Source organism: Cupressus sempervirens, chromosome 3, assembly GCF_028749045.1.
Source record: "Cupressus sempervirens isolate cs-2001-9-10 chromosome 3, ASM2874904v1, whole genome shotgun sequence".
Classification (NCBI taxonomy): Eukaryota; Viridiplantae; Streptophyta; class Pinopsida; order Cupressales; family Cupressaceae; genus Cupressus; species Cupressus sempervirens.
In genome coordinates this window covers 778,915,232-778,933,891 of record NC_143120.1, presented here as the reverse complement: position 1 = coordinate 778,933,891, position 18,660 = coordinate 778,915,232, and the positions used below count along the sequence as shown (strand labels likewise).

At 36.9% G+C, this 18,660-nt stretch overlaps 2 protein-coding genes across 2 annotated transcripts in view; one reads left to right on the top strand and one right to left on the bottom strand.

Moving 5' to 3' along the window:
* Positions 1-18,660, top strand: part of LOC149569100 (phosphoglucan phosphatase LSF1, chloroplastic) — a 254,862-nt gene that overhangs the window by 176,263 nt on the left and 59,939 nt on the right. Inside the window, exon 8 of the mRNA XM_089821883.1 lies at positions 2,601-2,713. Coding sequence (XP_089678009.1) covers positions 2,601-2,713 — 113 coding nt within the window. The remainder of the gene's footprint in view (positions 1-2,600; positions 2,714-18,660) is intronic.
* LOC149569102 (uncharacterized) lies at positions 10,155-11,258 on the bottom strand. Its single transcript, XM_089817694.1, has 3 exons — positions 10,904-11,258; positions 10,636-10,788; positions 10,155-10,494 (listed from the first exon to the last, which is right to left on the bottom strand). The coding sequence occupies exons 1-3, from the start codon at positions 10,965-10,967 to the stop codon at positions 10,349-10,351; spliced, it is 363 nt and encodes a 120-aa protein (XP_089673820.1). The 5' UTR covers positions 10,968-11,258; the 3' UTR covers positions 10,155-10,348.

Here is an 18,660-nt window from a genome sequence, read left to right as displayed (position 1 = left end):
TATTTTAAAAACTGAAAACCAAACAACAAATAATATTGATGACAATAAATTTTTTATAATATTCTTAACAATAATATTAGTTAAATTTATTAATTAACAATCAATAATAAAGTATCAATCTGATGGGCAAATTACCAACATTCGGCAAGTTAACATTTTTATTTTTTCACGATAATGTGACTTGGCCAAAAAACAACTATTTCTAACTTAAATATGATTTTGACACACAAATGATGTTTTCCTAATGGCGAAGGAGTTTCATGTATCCAATTGAGTTTCAAATTGGATAAACCAATGGTAACTATAACTAAAGCAGTAACTACACAAAAATGTTCATTGTTCTTTCATTCTCCCCCTTTATTAATATTTGGAAGAAATCAAAACAAATATTGAATTTTCTAAAAACAAGCACAAGCTATGGGTTCCATGAGTAGATGACCTATTGATTCTTTGTAGATTAGTATACAATCTCATTTAGTTGTCGTTGGATCAAGTCTTTGATATGGTGATGATGTGTTTGAATATACTGAGTGCTACTGTGAAACATCGGATTCATAGTCATTTGTAATGTACTCTAATTACCAAGATTCAAAATGCAATATAACAACTCCATTTTGTTTTTCATTGCACATCCTCTAATAATCTCATCAAATATACTCCTAGCAAGTTGTAAAGGTGGCAGCTTTGTACTCAGCCTCTATTGTAGAAAATGATACATAAATAAAAACCAAAGCTAAATTTATAACTAGAAGTGGACTTTTGGTCTTCTGTACAACCCGCCAAATTTTAATCTCTATATCCAACTAATCTGCTGCCCTTCCATTTCAAAAGGGTTATTTACTAAGTTGCCAATTCGGATTCTGGTTTGTATGCGGGTTTGACATTCGTCCAAATTTTTTTGGGGTTGGGTTCGGGTTCATTTTGGACTTGTATGTACAAGATTATATCAGGGTATTTTTTAGTGGCTAATATTTGTAAATTGGCTAATTTTATAATTTTTTGGTTAGTAATTTGGCTAATAATTTAAGATTTGATACAACCTAAATCACCATAGTTTTATAAAATTTAGTTCTAGAATATCTAAAATCGCTCAATAATTTATTTTATTGAAAAATTTAAACTCAAATATTTGCCACAATATTTGTTACATGATTAGATTTGAGTCACCTAAATATAATATATTAGTGGAGAAATTAAATTGAATTGACCAATAATTATCATAATTATTAGTTACTTTAGGGATATATCACCAATACTTAGTCTTCACTATTGATTTAAAGTATATGTAACGATCCTCATAATATTCCACGAGGTAAAAAAATGTTCAATTTTGATTTGTAATATTCCATGGTGATTAATAAACTTCCTATTATTATTGAGATTCGTCAATATTTTATACAAAAAAATTATGATTCAAAAATAATCGCCAATATTAATCATCTTAAGAATAAAAAATTGAGAGATTCAACGATACAAATAATTTTTTTTTTTTCAAAATAATGAAAGATTCACCAATATTTTATATCTTTTTTTGGAGGCAGCTTTCTTAAAGTTTACCCTAGATTATATAGTTATAGTTATAGTTATAGTTATAATTATAGTTATATAGATACTTATTGCAAAATAAAAAATAGTCTAACTATATTCTAATTCGTTCAAAAATGGCTAACAATTTTGTTCAGAGATAAGGCAGAATTATAGGAGTATGAACAAAAGACATGTAAAGAACACGTACCTTATGATCTTATGAGGGACTAATGAGAAAACTCATGAGATATTTTGAAGTTCACAATTAACTAAAGAAAAATATGATTTGAATGATTGCATTGGAGTATAGGTGTGAACATGTCGAACATCTGAAGTAAAGAAAAATATTAGATTGTATAAACTTTATAACATGCCGTCTCCAAAAAACTATCAAGTTTGCTTAACAATATGTACCGATAAACTTTTGAGAGAATATCTATGGACAATGACTCTTAAAAGAAATAGCGACAATAATCTTTATGTAAAATTAAAGGCAGGGATCATGTTGACAGCATGAAGTAAGTTTGACTTCAGTGGAACACAAATGTTCATTGACCATTGGTTCAAAGGCTCATGGGCAGGGACTCATGTAATACTCTTACATGTGCGATAACCATTCTTTTGCGTTTCACATGTATGCACGATAAGTTAAAACTCTATTCACATCACTTCCCTTGGTCCCCAAAATTCATTTGAAATTTGCCCAAATTGCACGAAATTCATTCTGGGTGCACTTTGACCAGTCAAAATTCGCTGCAGATGTTCAAAACATCGTCCAGAGTCCCTTTAACCCAATTTCCAGCAAATTATATAGGGAAATAACGATTTGTAACCGACTTTGAACTGAATTCAAATTTGAGCTGAATTGACTTTTGAATTCAATGGTAACCGACCGAATATGGTAACTTAGGTTATTTATTTAATGTTAAAATGAGTAGGCTTTAATGTGAATATTGTTTGTCTAGTAATGCAGTAGTGAGTGGCAGTGGATAGTATGATAATATGAACTTAAAAGATTGCTTTTAGCACTATGTAATGGCATACATATAATAATGTGTTGTTGAATGTGCCAGGGAGAAGAAGTACAACTGGTTGGAGATTTTAGAGGTAACTGGACTGAACCCATCAAAGCAGTTCATGCTGGTGGACAAAAGTATGTTGTAGATCTTCGACTTACTCAAGGAAAGTAAGCTTTCTCACCATTCACCAACATTGCTTTTGATGCTATATCTCTAGTATCAATAAATGTAAACATTTAGTGATCTAACGATATTGATTTTGATTATTTCATTTTTAAAATTTATTTTCTGTGGTTGTACTTTATATCATTGTTGGGGTCTACTTTTGTTTTAAAATTATGGCCATTCATGTCAATTTAGAAGAAAGAATTAGAACATTAGGAGTAGATATACAGATAATTGTTGTCTCTATTAGATATTGCTCTCCATGAATTTCAAGGACGACTACCACATTTATGGTAAATTAAACAAAGAGTTAGGTTGTGATCTTAAAATAGCTGTAATAACTAGAAAAAACAGTACATGCCACTCTGAAGTAGTTATGGCAAGGCATTTTCATTGATTCTAAGGATTAATATCTTTGACTGGAAGCATTAACAGTGTCTTAAGCCTAATCACAGGTACTGTTACATATTAAAAATGTAACATATGTCGGACTGAAAATGAAATGGAAATCAATAGAAAGACAATAAGAAACAAGAGAGTTGACAGAATACTTTGAGATGTTCCATTAACTAATTCGAATAATCAAATCTCAAATAGCATGATCCGATCTACACATTCAATGTAGCCGCAAGCTCTCCTAACTCAGAAAATAAGCAGGTCAACTACATCTCCAAAATTTGTCACACCAAACTACTCATCCATGCCTTCATTTTAGAATTTTGGCTTAGGCAACAAAGATAAGTAATTTTTAAATCATGGAAGAGTAGAGTAAATGATACCTATCCATTACAGAAAAACAGGAGTCCTATACAATGAATATTATTCTATGAAACACGAACCATATCTAGAAAGGAATGCTAGGCACATAAAACTGCAACTCTTTATCTTCTCAAGATGGAGCTCTTTCTTCAGAAGACTTGGCCAACTAATAACTCCTGTTTTTGCCCATAAAACTTCATGTAATGTCCCCTTGTTGAAATAGGGGTCATTAGTAAAGAATGATAATAAAATTTAAAATAGAATAGAATAAAAATGCAATATAATATAATAAAAAGATTAATTAAAGTTAATGGATTGTTGAATTGCATGAAATGAAGAGTTGTAATGTAAAGACCCTGAATTGTCTCAAACTGATTTGGAATGGAAATAATAAATGTTTTTGTATTTTGTGTTTTTTTCTGATTTTGTTTTGAGCTTTTTAGATATATGCTTTTTTAATATATTTTTGAGAATTTGAAACAATCAATAAATGCAATGCTGTAAAGAGAAATATTTTATACCCAGCTGGTCACCTTTATTTTTATTGCAATTCTAACAATTACTTATGATGATTACACAATGCAAATACATAAGTGAATTTCATGTATAGAAGAACCTGGAAAATGACTTATATCAGATAGGCATGGGCCTGTAGCTTTCCCAGGGCAAACCACAGTTTACAGAGATATCAAATGATGAGTGGCCCTTAAAATGTGAACCGCAGACTTACAATACAATCCACAGGTCTGAAAAAGTCAATGAGCAGACCTGATATGTGATCGCAGGTCAAGTGTGGGTAGCCGCAGTATGAAATGAGTCAAATGCAGGGCCTGTATATCAGCCATGAGGCCTAAAAATAAATTGCAGGCTTGGTGAATGTATTTGTCAGCCCCAAATGATCAATGCAGATGTCTGGAAATGATCGCAGGCTATGTAAACAAGGCGCAGGGTCACAATGTATGCAGGAACATTTTCAAAACAATTAGCTGAATGGCAGCCTGTGTAATCCCAAATAGACCTCCTGCTATTGAACGCAGGCTTCAATAATGTCTCCAATTCCCTCACAAATTCATTCTATAAACTTCAGCAACAAACTCTCCCTAGGCACACTAGAAACAGTAAGGAGAAATGGCAAATTGTTTTACCTTAGCAACAATTTGCAAAGCAATCACAGAATAATTCTCAAAACTCCAAAACCCTTAGCTAGATTATCAAGAAGAAGTCAAATATTCAAGGATGCAATTCTCATAATGAGAATCGTATTTATAATAGCAGTTGTGATAATTAGCTTCATCCATACACCTTTCACTAAAGAGGCTTCAATTTCATAACATCACTTTATAACATAAAGTGCTTCAACATTATAAAGTGTATTTTTTAATAAGCCTTCATTACTTATGCAATAAATATGATTCCCCTAATAAATTATCGCATCTTGGGCAGATGATTGAATGTCAACACTGAGCCAAAATCTGCCCTGCCAAAAATAGTAACTGGCCACAATTTGACTTGCTAAAGATAACAATTCTATAGCTAAGACCCTCAAATCCAACTGTTAACTCACAAGGGTCGGGGTGATGAGATGGCTAATCCTGGCTCATGGAACCTGCTAAATTGGGGACATTACATGTAACTTGTGACTCCCTCAAACATGAGATATAAAGGTGAGAAGAGCTCATTTGAAAGGGGATATGGAGGAAGGAAGTAGAATAGAGGATGTCAATTAAGAAAGAGTTCACAGAATATAAAAGAATGGGAAGAAAATAAGGAAGTGACTCCTTCAAAAGGGAAAAGTTATGAAAGGTTGTGCTCTTTCAAAGGGTGGTGTCATGTGGTTTTCACACTATCGCCCCATTGCAAATGGGGACCCCCTCTTTTTCTTTAGAGAGTAGGAGTAGCTGTCTTAGATGCTTTTAATTGGCAACATTTTCAAGTCTCCAAGTCCAGAGTGAGTTTGAGCAAGTTTTGATCTCGGGTATGTGTAAGCACTTTGGTACCACTTCGAGAAATTTTCATAGCCTAAAGTTCAAGAGGAGAAAAATATTAGCCTCAGAGAGAAAGGGTTTGCACTTCGAGAAATAGGATGAAGTTTGTGAGAAAGCCATATCTAGTGAAAATTTCAAAACTTTGGAATTTTCCACTACCGTGGAAACTTTGCAACTTCGGAATTTTCCACTAGTGCAAATTTATCTTCCAAATGTCTCCCAACTTTGCCATCCTCTAAGGCATTAGGAAATTGGTTTATGGCATGAAGGCAACATCGTGATCAAGAGTAGAGAAAGGAATTGTGAAAGAATGTTGGAACGAGGAAATTTTAAGAACACCAAATTCAGCTGAAATTTTGCAACTTCGAAATTTGCCCCATCTCTTCTCCTGAAAATCTCAAGGCTCATGCCTTTATTTGGTAGTAACTTAAGCATTGCTATATTAGAACAATGAGGGAAAGAAATTTATAATTTTTCAAGATCCCCCCCCAAGTGGAAATTTTGCAACATTGGAATTTTCCACTCCAGTGGAGATTTCACAACTTCAGAATTTTCCACTGAAGTGAAATTTCGCATCTTCAAAAATTACCCCAGCCAACGATCATCCTTTGTTAATTGCCAAAACCATTCTATCTCTCCAAAAAAAAAAAAAATTGAGGAGAGAGGAAGTAATGAAAATTAGAAAAGAAATAAAATAATAATAATAAATGGTTTTGGATTGTGATGAGATTAAAATTTTCCCCTACCTTGCAAAATGGTTGGTTTTAAGTTGGGATGAATTTTGTGTATTATTAATGTGATTTTATTTCCATATTTTTTCCACAAGTTTAATGTTTTTCTCCTTTGTTTTGCAAGGTAAATTCAAGTGGGAGAAGGGCTGAAAATTAGGAAAAAATAAAATAATAATAATAAATGGTTTTGGATTGTAAAGAGATTAAAATTTACCCCTACCTTGCAAAATGGTTGGTTTTAAGTTGGGATGAATTTTGTGTATTATTAATGTGATTTTATTTCCATATTTTTTCACAAGTTTAATATTTTTCTCCTTTGTTTTGCAAGGTAAATTCAAGAGGGAGAAGAGCTGAAAATTCATTCTTAAAAATCAGAGCATTGTTGGTACATATACTCTCCATCGTCACACCAACGAGAAGGAGATGCTAGAGGGCAAGGAGATGATCAAGTGGATACTGCAAGGAGACAACTCAAGCCCGAGAACTCAAGTGAGAAGGATGGATTCATGTTCAAGGTATCAACTTGCAAACTCATGTTGTAATCAAGAGTAAATTCAAGAAAGCACAAAGGAGCCAAGTACATGAGGACATGTTCAAGGAGAATTAAGAAAGATCAAGTCCATGGTTGACAAATATGCAACTGATTCAAGTCGATTCCATGAGGAAATTTTGAAGGATGGAGAAAATCACAAATGTTGGGGATACTCTACAAGCCAAGACTCCAAGCACGGGATAAGGATGATGAGGTGGCAATTGTTTGTCTCCTCCAATTAGAAAATTTCGCTTTTAAGCACATTCAAGCAAATTCTGCCAAGTGTCCCATTTTCTCATTGGCTACCAAAATTATTGTAATTTTTTAATTGGCCCATGAATTGATGCCTTCATGTAATTGGTTGTAAATTTGGCAAACCCTATTAAGGGTTGTGGGAAGAAAACTCAACACTTGATCTTGAATCGATCTTGGCCCTTCATTGTAATGGAACTACTATAAAAGGCTAAGGTCTTCTCATTTGTAGGGGATTGGTTTTAGAGATTGGAAGACATGAGCTTAGGAAATTAGTTTAGGAGGTGAAATTAGAGAGCTCGAGTAGAGTAGGATAGCTAAGGGAGAGACTTGATGAAGTTGTTGCTATAATACTTGTCAAAGTAATTTATAATTCATTATTGATTCTTCATGGTGAATTAATTGTTATTGGTTTGGAGTGTTGCATCAATCTTTCACTTGGAGTAGATTTATTTTCATGTTGTATTAGTTTAGTTAGCTAAAAGTCATTGTGGATGTTTACTTGTTTGACTTGAACAAATCCGGGCCACTAACCTCTTGCCAGTGGTAAGGGTTCCTTGCGTGGTAAGTTGATGAAAACACTTACTTCAATTGATGTTTAACCTTTGGTTTGAATCCAAATGATGGGATTGGAGATATGATATTGATGTGAAAATTATTTATATATTCCTTAGAAGCTTGCACTAGGTGGGTGGAGCTGCTGGTGAGATTAAACCTAGTAGAGTCGAAGTCATCCATGATTCCTTGCATTTGTAGTAGAAGTAGGAGTAGAAATAGAAGTTAGAAGTTAAGTTTGGGTTGAAGTGGAAAATTGGGAAGTTGGAACTTATATTTTTATTGCACATTGTAGAGCCAAATCTATTGAAGTGCAAGAGTTAATTTCCATTGAATGAATAGTGTAAGTACCTTTGTCATAACCAACATATCACATCATAAAACTGAGTGAAGTCCATGTTTAAGATGGAACCTTGAAGTCATTTTATGATCTTACTTTGCAAGCTTAGCATGAGAGATGACCTTATATCAAGAGAGAATTGAGTGTTTGGTGTTTCTCCTTGAAACATGAAATATTTGATTCTACATGTAGTAGTGGAACAAAACTCACATCAACATAAATTGCCACAACTCACCATGATGGAAATTCTAGGAGTTATATTCTGATATTCCTTTTTGAGTTGAAACTTGGATTTTAAAAAAAAGAAAATCAAAGAATGTAATGATTTTCAAGGTGCTTCAACTTGAATGTGGGCAATACTATCAGAGATTATATTCTTTAAAGTAATATGGAAACTTACATCATACTTGACAATGTATGGGACAATTTGATGTTGATAGAATATTTCAGCCATTTGACAACTTGGCCATGCTTTTTTCACTCCACTCCATTTTGAATGTTTTAACCAAAGAAACGTGAATCGGAATCGGATCGAAATCGGCAAGGCCGAATCAAATCGTGAATCGGCAATGAATCGGCGATGAATCGGCAAATTTGAAAAAACCCTTTAAATTTAAAGATTTTAACAATTTAAAATTTATTTCATGCACCCTTTATTGAATATAACTTAAGCACACTAAAACATCATCAAATAGAAGTTAAAACTTAACATACATAAACATGGAACATAAAATCCATCACATACGTAACTATGTTATCTAAAATGTAAATTGTAGGCTAGCTGAAATAAATAGAAATCAAATGATCATAATGATTTAAATCATAGAATGTATGTAAGATGATCCATAAGACATCAAATCATAAATGTATGTAAGAATCTAAGATGAAGATCCATGAAAGTTTGAAACATATGTCTATCAATGATTCAGTATCAATATCTGTAAACAAAATATAAAAACAAGGCTCCAGCTCAAGCCTCAGGCTCATAGTCATCATCATGCTCAACATCATCTTCAAGCTCGGCTACAGCCTTAGCCTCAGCCTCTGAGTATCCAGTCTGCCTAGTAGCAAGGCGTCTAATGTAGGTCCTAGAGGACTGTCGAGCCATATCTCCCGCATATAAGATGGGCTCACGAACGTCACTAGGGCCTGTGTCTGTGCGTGCACGTGTGCGTCTACCAATGCCTGAAGAACGTGCTCTAGCTACCTTAGCCTCTATATCCACCTGGTCAATCCATGCACGGTCTTCCTCAGTGAAGACTGGATCTACAACCTCTATGAGCCACTCTGATTCTGGATCAATCTCCTCCAGAATGATCGGAGAGGAGTCGGTGCCCAAAATCTGTCTGATCCTAAGACGGAGGTTGTAATGAACGAAGACAAGATCATTCAACCTCTGCACTGTCAACCTGTTTCTCCTCTTCGAGTGGATGTGCTCGAACATGGACCAACTGCGCTCACATCCAGAAGCGTTGCTTGGCTGACTTAGAATACGAATGGCAATTTTTTGAAGTTTTGGGGTTGTGGCCCCAAACATTTGCCACCATCTATCTGAAATAAGGGAAAATAAAAATAATTAGTCTCATTTACAAATTACAAATTACAAGTTAACTCTAAAATTACATAATCAACTTTAAGTTTAGAATCTAGATTCATGAACATTGAATATATTATTTAATTTTTACCTGGCTGTATTGTTTCCCGAGCATCTATGGCTACCCTGCTAGAGAAAAGTGGCCCTTCTTTATTATTGAACTTATCAAGCTCAATAATTGCAGCATTGCTATCCTCATCAGTACTCAACCTCTGGATCACTGTATATAATCCGGTGAGAACCTCTTCCGCCTTGAAGTCAGGACGGAAACGAAATGCCGAATTCAAAAAGTAAGCTGTTGCATGGATGGGTCTGTGGAGCTGATTCTGCCATCTCCTATCAATGATGTCCCAAATAGGGGCATACTTCTCCTGCACTCCTGCATACTAAACTCTAATGGCCTCCTTGGCCCTATCCATGCCCTCATATATGTAGCCCATAGAGGGCTTCTCCCCATCAGCAGTTCGTAGGAGAGATACAAGGGACTCAGTGGCCTACATATAAAGTAAAACAAAAATTTGAGTCAAAACTTAAACATAGAATAATTCAATAATATAACTTAAGGTAAAACTAAATCATTAAACAATTAGCATAGTAAACTGTAAAATATTAAATGTTAAATTGTAATAAAATTACCTTAAGGATTTCTCTAGCAGGTTTCCAAAAACCATCATCATCAAATATGCAATCCACCACATCTATCCCTGCAGTGGCCGTAGCATAGGAAGATGAAATCCACTCCCGCCCAACAAACATGCTCCTCAAATCATCCCTTGATGTCAACAAGGACTGCAAGGTGATGAAATTCGAGGCAAACCTCGTGATCCCTGGACGAGCTAACTCTTTGTCTCCTGTGTACTTCCTCATTGTGCTAAGGACAAATGAATGATTATAAATAAACTTGCATATGTTTTTTACCCTTTCCACACGACTTGACCCACTCAAGTTTGCCAATTTCCTCCAACATGAGGTCAAGGCAGTGTGCTGCACAAGGGGACCAAAATATGGTGGGGTGCCTCTCCATCAAAAGTTTGCCTAGAACAATTTTAAGATAATTAGAAATTCAAATTTCAAACATGTTAGAACTTAGGAAACTTAGAAATTCTAAGTTAGAATTAGAAAAAGTTCAAAATTCAAATAAATTTATTTTCAAAACTTAAAAAGTTAAAAGTTTACCTGCAGCAACATAACTTGCTGCATTATCCGTCACCACTTGCACCACATGTTCTTCCCCCACCTCTGCTATAACTTCCTCAATAACCTCACATAAGTATGTGGCGTTTTTTACATGAGCAGAAGCATCAATGGATTTGAGGAACATGGTATATCCTACAAGTAACAAAACAACGAATTATAATTACTATTAGCAATCAACAAATCAAAATTTGAAATAGTCAATCACGATTCAAAATTATGTATGTAGGAAAGTAGAATGATCAATCACCTCCACAGGATACAAGAAAATTGAGGAGTGTTCTTCCCCTCCTATCTGTCCAACCATCAGTCATGATGGTGCAACCCTTTTCGATCCACTCCTTTCAGTTGTCCTCAAGCTTATGCCTCATATTCTCAACCATTTCCTCCAGGAGGTATCCACTCAACTCAGCCTCAGTTGGGGCTTTAAACCCCGAACCACAAATGGTAACTGCATCTATCATGTTCTGCCAATAAGGAGTCCTGTCACAAATAGATAATGATATTGATTAGAAATTTAGATGTCAAAAACTAAAATCATAAAACAAGTAGATATAATTAAAGTTTTACTTTTACTTTTAACTTTAACTTTGAAGATAACAAAGAAAAAAGAATCAATTACCTGGCTGCAATAAATGGAATGTTGCAAAAGTACCAGAATTTGCAAATCTTTTTTTTGGCAGCATCATGAATCTCCTTGTTCAAACCCATGCCCTCAAGCGTGGGTTGGGAGCCAGGAGTAGTGCGGGGCACAAAGTAACTATCCATTCTGTTTTTCCGCACTCTAGGCTGCAATAGGTTGGTGTTGGACTCTGTCTCAGTATGAGACCGACTACCACTAGCACTCACATGAGCACTAGCACTAGGATGAAAAGGAGGCCTAGAAGAACCCTCTCCAACACAACCTACGAATGCGGAAGCTGATGCAGATGCACTTGCGGATGTAGATGCGGTTGCGGATGTGGGAGCACGGGAGCCAATACCTCTTAACCCTTCAAGTTGCATTTTCTTAGTCAACTTGTCTTGTTCAATTTTTTCTAATGTCACTAAACAAGTACGTTTTGCCTTAGCGGTTTGATGAGTGCAAACTGTGACATCATGGCCAGGTATGCCAGCAATGTGGTATTTCAATCTATAGATACCTCCCGAATTTATTTTTTCTTTGCAAAATATACATTTTGTTTGATATTTGGTTCTCCCAAGAAACTCTTCATTATATTTCCAGCATTCATCTTTTTTACCCATTGTGGAAATTGGAAAACGAAAGCAAAGGGCTGCTGCAATAAAAAAATTCATGTAAAAAATCAAAGTGTACAACTAATAAACAAAAACTACAAAACAACAAACCCTAGTTTGCAATTTAGTAAAAATAAAAAAAATTCAAGATTTGCGAATGAACACTAAAATAATTTAACAAAAAATGCATACTACACTAACATGCAAAAAAAAACCAACACTTACCTCTTGCAAATGAGTTGAGGAGTGTTGATATTGACTCCTTAATGCTCCCAATGCAATTTATGGCCTCCCCAGATGGACTTCTGATTTCTTTGGTGCTCTTCCTTCTTGCCAGTTGGAAACCTATGGATTCTCTTTTCTCTTCTTCTCTCTCACTCTTCCTCTCTTCTACTCATACTAAGCAAATAGAAGGCTCTGTAGGGTTATAACAAAGAGGACAGTCAACTTAGAAAGCAAATAAAACATGTGTTTTTTTTTTAAAATTGAACTTTCTATCCTTACTGCCGCAACCGATTTCTGGAGATTCACGATGGCGATTTTGGCTATTTTTGCCATGAATCGCCGATTTTGGCGATTTAGGCGATTCACAGGAAAAAATCGCCACCAGCGATTTTCGATTCCAAAAAAATCGGGAGCCATGAATCTTATCGCGATTTCGGTGATTTCATGGCGATTTTTGGAACTATGGTTTTAACCATTTGATGGTCACTTGCCCATACTTTTCCCACTTCAGTCCATTTTGATACAAGTTAAGCACGAGGAATGAGTGCCAGAGGTTTTGGAAGGAATTATATAATTACTATATAAATATCAAACAAAAGCAAAAGTGTAGCACAAATAAACGATGTTACAGAAGCACATATTTGTAAGTCCTTGTAGACAATATACCTTGAAATGGAGGACTATACGGAGTACTAGAAAAAAAAAAGATGCGCACAAGTAGAAGAAAAAAATAGCTAGCAAACAAAGGTTGCGCAATTTGGCACCTCAAATCATTCCCCTCAAGAAGCAAGAAATGCATATCCTCTTAGATGTGAAAAGTCTATAGTGCTTAAATATATTGCTTGTCCTCATGTTGAGTTTGTCGTGCTTAAAATCTCATCAAATGTGTTTATATCTTGCAAAAAATTCATCTCTATCCAAGTTTTAATCTCTATCCTACTCTTCACAGATGAAGTGGTGCTTTTGGCATCCTTTGCTGAGGGTTTACAATGACGGTTAGATGGTCTTGCCTCATTCTGTGATCAGTGGCATCTCATACTAAACCTAGGAATGACCAAGGTTATGGTCTTCATTGGACTTAAGACCTCTCACCTCCACTTCTTCCATAGGAGCGTGGAAGTTGAGATTTCTTCATCATATACTTACACGGAGATCAAGTTCTTTGGACTACATTTCAGCATGAGGCCTTCTCTTCAACCAAGGATTTCTAAGGGCTACGATTCTTTGGCCCTCCTTAAGCGACAATGCTTTCGGCATCATTTTCAGGACATCATGTTAAAGATGACCCTCATGGACACTCTCATCAAGCCTATTGTTCTCTACTGTTGTATTGTTTGGGGACCATCACTTTCAATGTTGGATTCAACTGTTGTGGAAACGTTTTAGGTTCTTCCCTAACGCATCATCGGCTACAAGCAAACAAACTTGCATCACACCATTTTTGTCAAGTTCAAGCCCTATCCCTTTAAACTTGACACCATCTATTATTTGGTTTAGTTTCTTCATCACCTCCAAGGGTTTACTGACTCTTCTAAGCATCGTAGTTAGTATCCCTTTGCTCATTCGAGTCTATTGCTCCCTAGCCCCCATCCAGGTGTGCTCATAGTTGGTATGCGAAGGCTACTGGTCTTTTGATTTCATTGGTATGGAGATTATTCGTCTCCCTTCTTTCGAGTAATCTCTAGAAGCCTCGCCCCACCCCCCACCTCCTCCCTCCTAGGCAAGAGATGATAGGTGCATCAGTGAATACATCTACAAATAGTTGATCCTTATTACTTGTGTTAACCCCCATTGTGGCCTTCACTCTAATATAGTGTTTTACGCGACACTTGTTTTGGACATCCGTGACGACATCATTGCCCCCGCCCCTAGTACCTATCTTATTGTAATATCCTTAATTTTAGCAGGTTCTTGCAGTTGGCTTGGTCAGTTCACCATCGCGACCCTTGTGAGCTAATAGTGGCATTTGAGGGTCTCAGTTGTGTGGTTATAGGCTTTACAAAAGCCTATGGTGTGTTTTGGTTCCGTTTGAGAGGAACTTACCATTTATAGTAAGTCAATCTATTGGTTCCGATGACCTCATTTGAGTTAGAGGAGTTGGGTGATGCTCTTAGTTTTTATTTCGAGCTTTCGGTTTGAGCTCCAAGAATCTTGGAGTGAGTGTCTATTTAAGGTAAGTCACCTTGTTAGGTTCATTCATCGTCTTTCATCATTAGGGTCACTTTGGTGTTGTTAGTTTTCGATTTTGATTCTTCTTCAGGTGTTTTTGCAAGACGGGTGAATTATTATTATTATTCATCTAAATGCATTGAGGTTGCTATTTTTGTTGGTGTTGTTTGTTGGTCACCTTAGTATTATAGCTCGTTGGAACCAGGACAAAAAGTTTTAAATCGTGGGAACAATAAACAGTGGCCTTACACGTCAGAATATTAATTTATGGTGGAAAAAGTTATTTTCGGAGCCAAAAGCAATTAATAAATTAGATTATAATGGCACTTTAATTTATTTTAATGTTGTGTGTGGGAAGCTTCTTAAGTGAAGCTCATTTGGGAAACTTTGTGCCATTTGGGGATTATAAATATGAGCCCATTTGATGAGTAAAGTATCCGATTGATTATTTGCTTTTGTTGCCTGCAAAGAGTTTCTGAGTTTGTGGATATTTGTGCCCTTGCTGAGGTATAAGGGTTTGGAGTCTGACTTCGGCATTGATCCTACAGCTGAGGTATTGTGGATCAAATTCTTATGAATTGCATCTTCCATTTTGTTAGTGTTGTCACTTGGAAGAATTCATTGTGCTGAGAGTTTGTAGTGGATGGAATTCTGGAAATTGTTTTGGAGTCTTTATTTTTTGTTATTGTTGTTGCTTGAAAGACTTATTGAAGTAGAAGCTGGTAGAATTACATTTTGGTATTAGATGTCTCTATTCTGTGATTCCTAAGCATTCATTCCTCTTGTATGTGGCGAGGGTTTCTATTTCAATGGCCAACCATCCTATGTTTGGTGTGAGGCTTTTGTTGTGCATATCGTGGCTGGAGAAATAATGTTGTATGACTGTTGGACACCATTCTGTTTGCTGTTGGGATGTGATGTTAATTGGAAGGTATTGTGGTGAATTTGAGTGGCTAAAATCCTCTAATTGCTGTTGTGAGAAGCCAGCTAATTGATGTATTTATATGCTGAAGTTTGGGCATCTGCATACTGAATTCTCAGTGGCTAGGGAAGCTGGCATTGGGCGTGTGTCTATTCTTTTCCAGAATCACCTGTTGCATCAGCATTTTGTTGGGTAACCAGACTTGTCCATTAAACTGCTGTTGGGCAATCTTTTTCTACAATACGTCACCCATTTTTTGGAGAGTAGAGCTGATTCTTGGGGCTGCTGCTAACATGCATCTTCAGGTTCTTCCTATGGATAAAATCGAGTACATGTTTTACACCATAGTCTGCCAATATATATATTACAGAATTTCAGAATTGTCATTGAGTAGTTTAAATTCAGAATTCCTCATTATCTCTGTTGAGAGCATATCTTAAATTCTGGAGTTTGAATAATAAATTGCAAGTTGATGTTTATCAAGTTGGACTGCATATATCATTTCAGAATTTGGTTTCCTTGTCGTGGCTTAACTATTTACATTAGCTATATCAAAAGAAAATCAAAGTCCATATATTGAAAGATTGTAAAGTGAGAGAACACATTTACAAGAATTAATATTATCATCCAATTAAGCTGTGAGAGCCAGTTCAATTCATTCCAGTACTAACAATCTCCTTGCAAAGTGTTTGACTAAATGTCAAACTACTTAATTAGTGAAAGAAATTGATGTCTGATTAGTCATAACCAAACAGAGTTATTACAGTGGTATTAGAACGGTTTCCTGCCATCGTATGGGATAGGAAAGTATTTATTATTTCAGATCTGTTGATTGTGGAGTGACCAACACTCTAGCTTTTCCCAGTTATGGATAGATATAGGAGGCCTAGTAGTTTTGGGAGCTGGCAGAGTAATGAGAAAGATAGCAAGAAACTAAATACCTTGAGGGAGAGTATAGAGAAACTGAAGGTTCATTAGCAGAGGATGGTGAAGAGCTTGTTGAAGCCAGAGACGGTTGAGAGGGCAGCAAGGAGAAGGTTGGCGGGAAGGAGGCTTGAGCTTTCCCTGATAGGTGTCCATGATGTAGATGCACCTATATGTAGTACGACACCTACTAGTCATATCCGCAATGTTGATGATGGACTTATTTCATAGGGACATGGAGTTGTGTCAGTGACAGCGAAGGATAGCGGCCCTGAGCTTCAACAGGTTGAGGCTCCTAGAGCTGTTGTTGTAGTTAGTGTAGAGACAATCAATGTAGTGGTTACCGTTGATACTTCTGGTTCTCTTGAGAAGGGGATTATTATTGGAGATTTGTATGTGAGCTATCATAGTGTTTCACTTGTGCAAGAAGCAGTTGCTTCCTCAGGTGGGACTGATCCATGCAAGGAGTCACTCAGCTATGATGTTGGTGATTTGGGTGTTACAACAAGGTCAGTAGATGTGGGTTCATGCACTAGCGTTATTGGTCCACAGCCTAGCATAGAGTCATGTGTGCAGAGTCAGGTGACTACAGTTGAGGCTCTATCAGGTGGTGGGGACGCAAATAGTATGGAGATGATCTGTTGGATGATGCTATGAGTTGCACCGAGTATGATACCCCTTGTTAGGATATTGGGTGATGACTTTGAGGAGGTTTTGGATGGGTCACAGGATCGATGCTTATAGGATCTTACTATTGAGGTGGAAGCTAAGACATGCGAGGAGATTGATATTGCGAGGGCTTCCATTTCTTGGAATGAGCAGTTGATTGAGGTACATGGTAGTTGAATGTCGGATGTAGAATTGTGCGAGGAAGATAGCATATGTATGAGTGATCTCGTGGTGGAGAGTTCCGATTCAGTTTCCTATCTCAGTGAAGTTAGTGAGATAGAGAGCTTGCATAGAAGTCAGGGATTATAGAGGCATCATGTGACTTGTCAACTGAAGGTAAGTGATAGTGACATTTCTTCAACTCTTGAGCATTATGATGATATCTGTCAGATGCTAGCTACATTTGGTTGGGGTGCTCCTGTGTCAGATGAGCACATTGATAGTGGCTTTCCCGAGCAGAGATTCATGCGCTTCGAGAGGTTGTCAAGATTTTGAAGCACAGTTACTCTTAGTTAGTTGCTGACAGGGATTAGCTTCTAGAGTGGGGTAGCACCTGCTATGAGACGTTAGGGAAAAAGCTTGCGGTGGCTGAGCTCACCTAGGAGCTTGAGGTGACTGTGGACTCTCTGTAGTATACTCAGTTGGCTCTTCAGGAGTCAGAGTCACAATTGGATGAGGTTACCGTGGAGTTAGCGTGGGTACAGTCAACATGAGCCCTAGACCCTATTCAGTTACATATTGTGGTTGGTGGTTAGTTTTCTTCTATGGTTGGGAATGATGGACATGATAATGTGGCCGACACATTTGTCCAACATATGGGTACAGTAGGTATAGAGGAGGTGAGAGCATCAGTGGAGAAAAGCTCTCATGGTGATTTGCTTCCTTCTGCTGGAAGCGGATCTATTTCTTCAATTCATACAACTGGTACCATTGGATAGTTGGCAATGCCACATTTTTCAAAGGGATCAGTTGTGAGTCACAGGGGAGCATGTTGATGCTTCCACATAATTTCTACTGCACAAAGTCTTTCATGGGGTATCTTTTGGAGAGTTCGGATGTGTGGGAGGATTCATATAGAGTGTCCGAGGGTACTCTTATTTGAGGCTCTTGTGCTATTGGGGTTGTAGAGACTTTGTCTACTATGCTTCCCCATAGGGATTTTGAGGTTGGCTTTGTTGAGAGAGTTGCCCAGGATCCTACCCGACCAATAGTTCGGAGCCATCTTCTGATTCCAAGTTTGAAGGTGATGAGCCCTTGACAGAGATTGGGAGTTTTTATCAGTATGACACTGTGAGGAGTGCTTGTCACTTTTCTTTTGACCCACATGTGGAGGACTTGGTTTGACATCGGTGTGGGTTGGCTCCAGTTTTATACCATCCATTATGGAATGGGTTAGCACCATCTTTTGTAGACGGGGTTAACAGTCGCATGTTAGACCCCTTGCAATATGTACACACCTAGGATAGTTTGGTAGAGGTTAGAGGTGGTGGTAGTGTTCTAGGTACCTATAGTTGTTACCGTCTCCACGGATTAGTTGGGTGTGAGTATCAATTTGATGGGGCTCGGGTGTGGATAGAGTTGGTATTTCTATTGGGTTGAGTTCCAATGAGTTATTGCCTTCATCAGTACCTAGGGTCAGTTTTTAGATGATTCTGATGGTGATGTCCATTATTTGGGTATTGGTGCTGTAGAAGTTGCTTGTATTCAACATAGATAGTACGGAGTTCTATCCATGGGATCCAGGTGAACTGTGATGTTCATTTTGCTCTGGGATAATCTTAGGAAGGGAGGACTGCAATGTTCCCATTTTTAACGGGTTCTTGCAGCTGGCTTGGTCAAAATCCCTCAAGATCCCTATTGGT

What these genes read in the sequence shown, in the direction of transcription:
- LOC149569102 (XM_089817694.1), bottom strand. Translation starts at nt 10,967, where the DNA reads ATGACTGATGGTTGGACAGATAGGAGGGGAAGAACACTCCTCAATTTT. An exon ending in TTTTCTTGTATCCTGTGGAG is followed by an intron (nt 10,789 to 10,903) that starts GTGATTGATCAT and finishes TGTTACTTGTAG; the next exon opens with GATATACCATGTTCCTCAAA. An exon ending in AGCAAGTTATGTTGCTGCAG is followed by an intron (nt 10,495 to 10,635) that starts GTAAACTTTTAA and finishes AAATTGTTCTAG; the next exon opens with GCAAACTTTTGATGGAGAGG.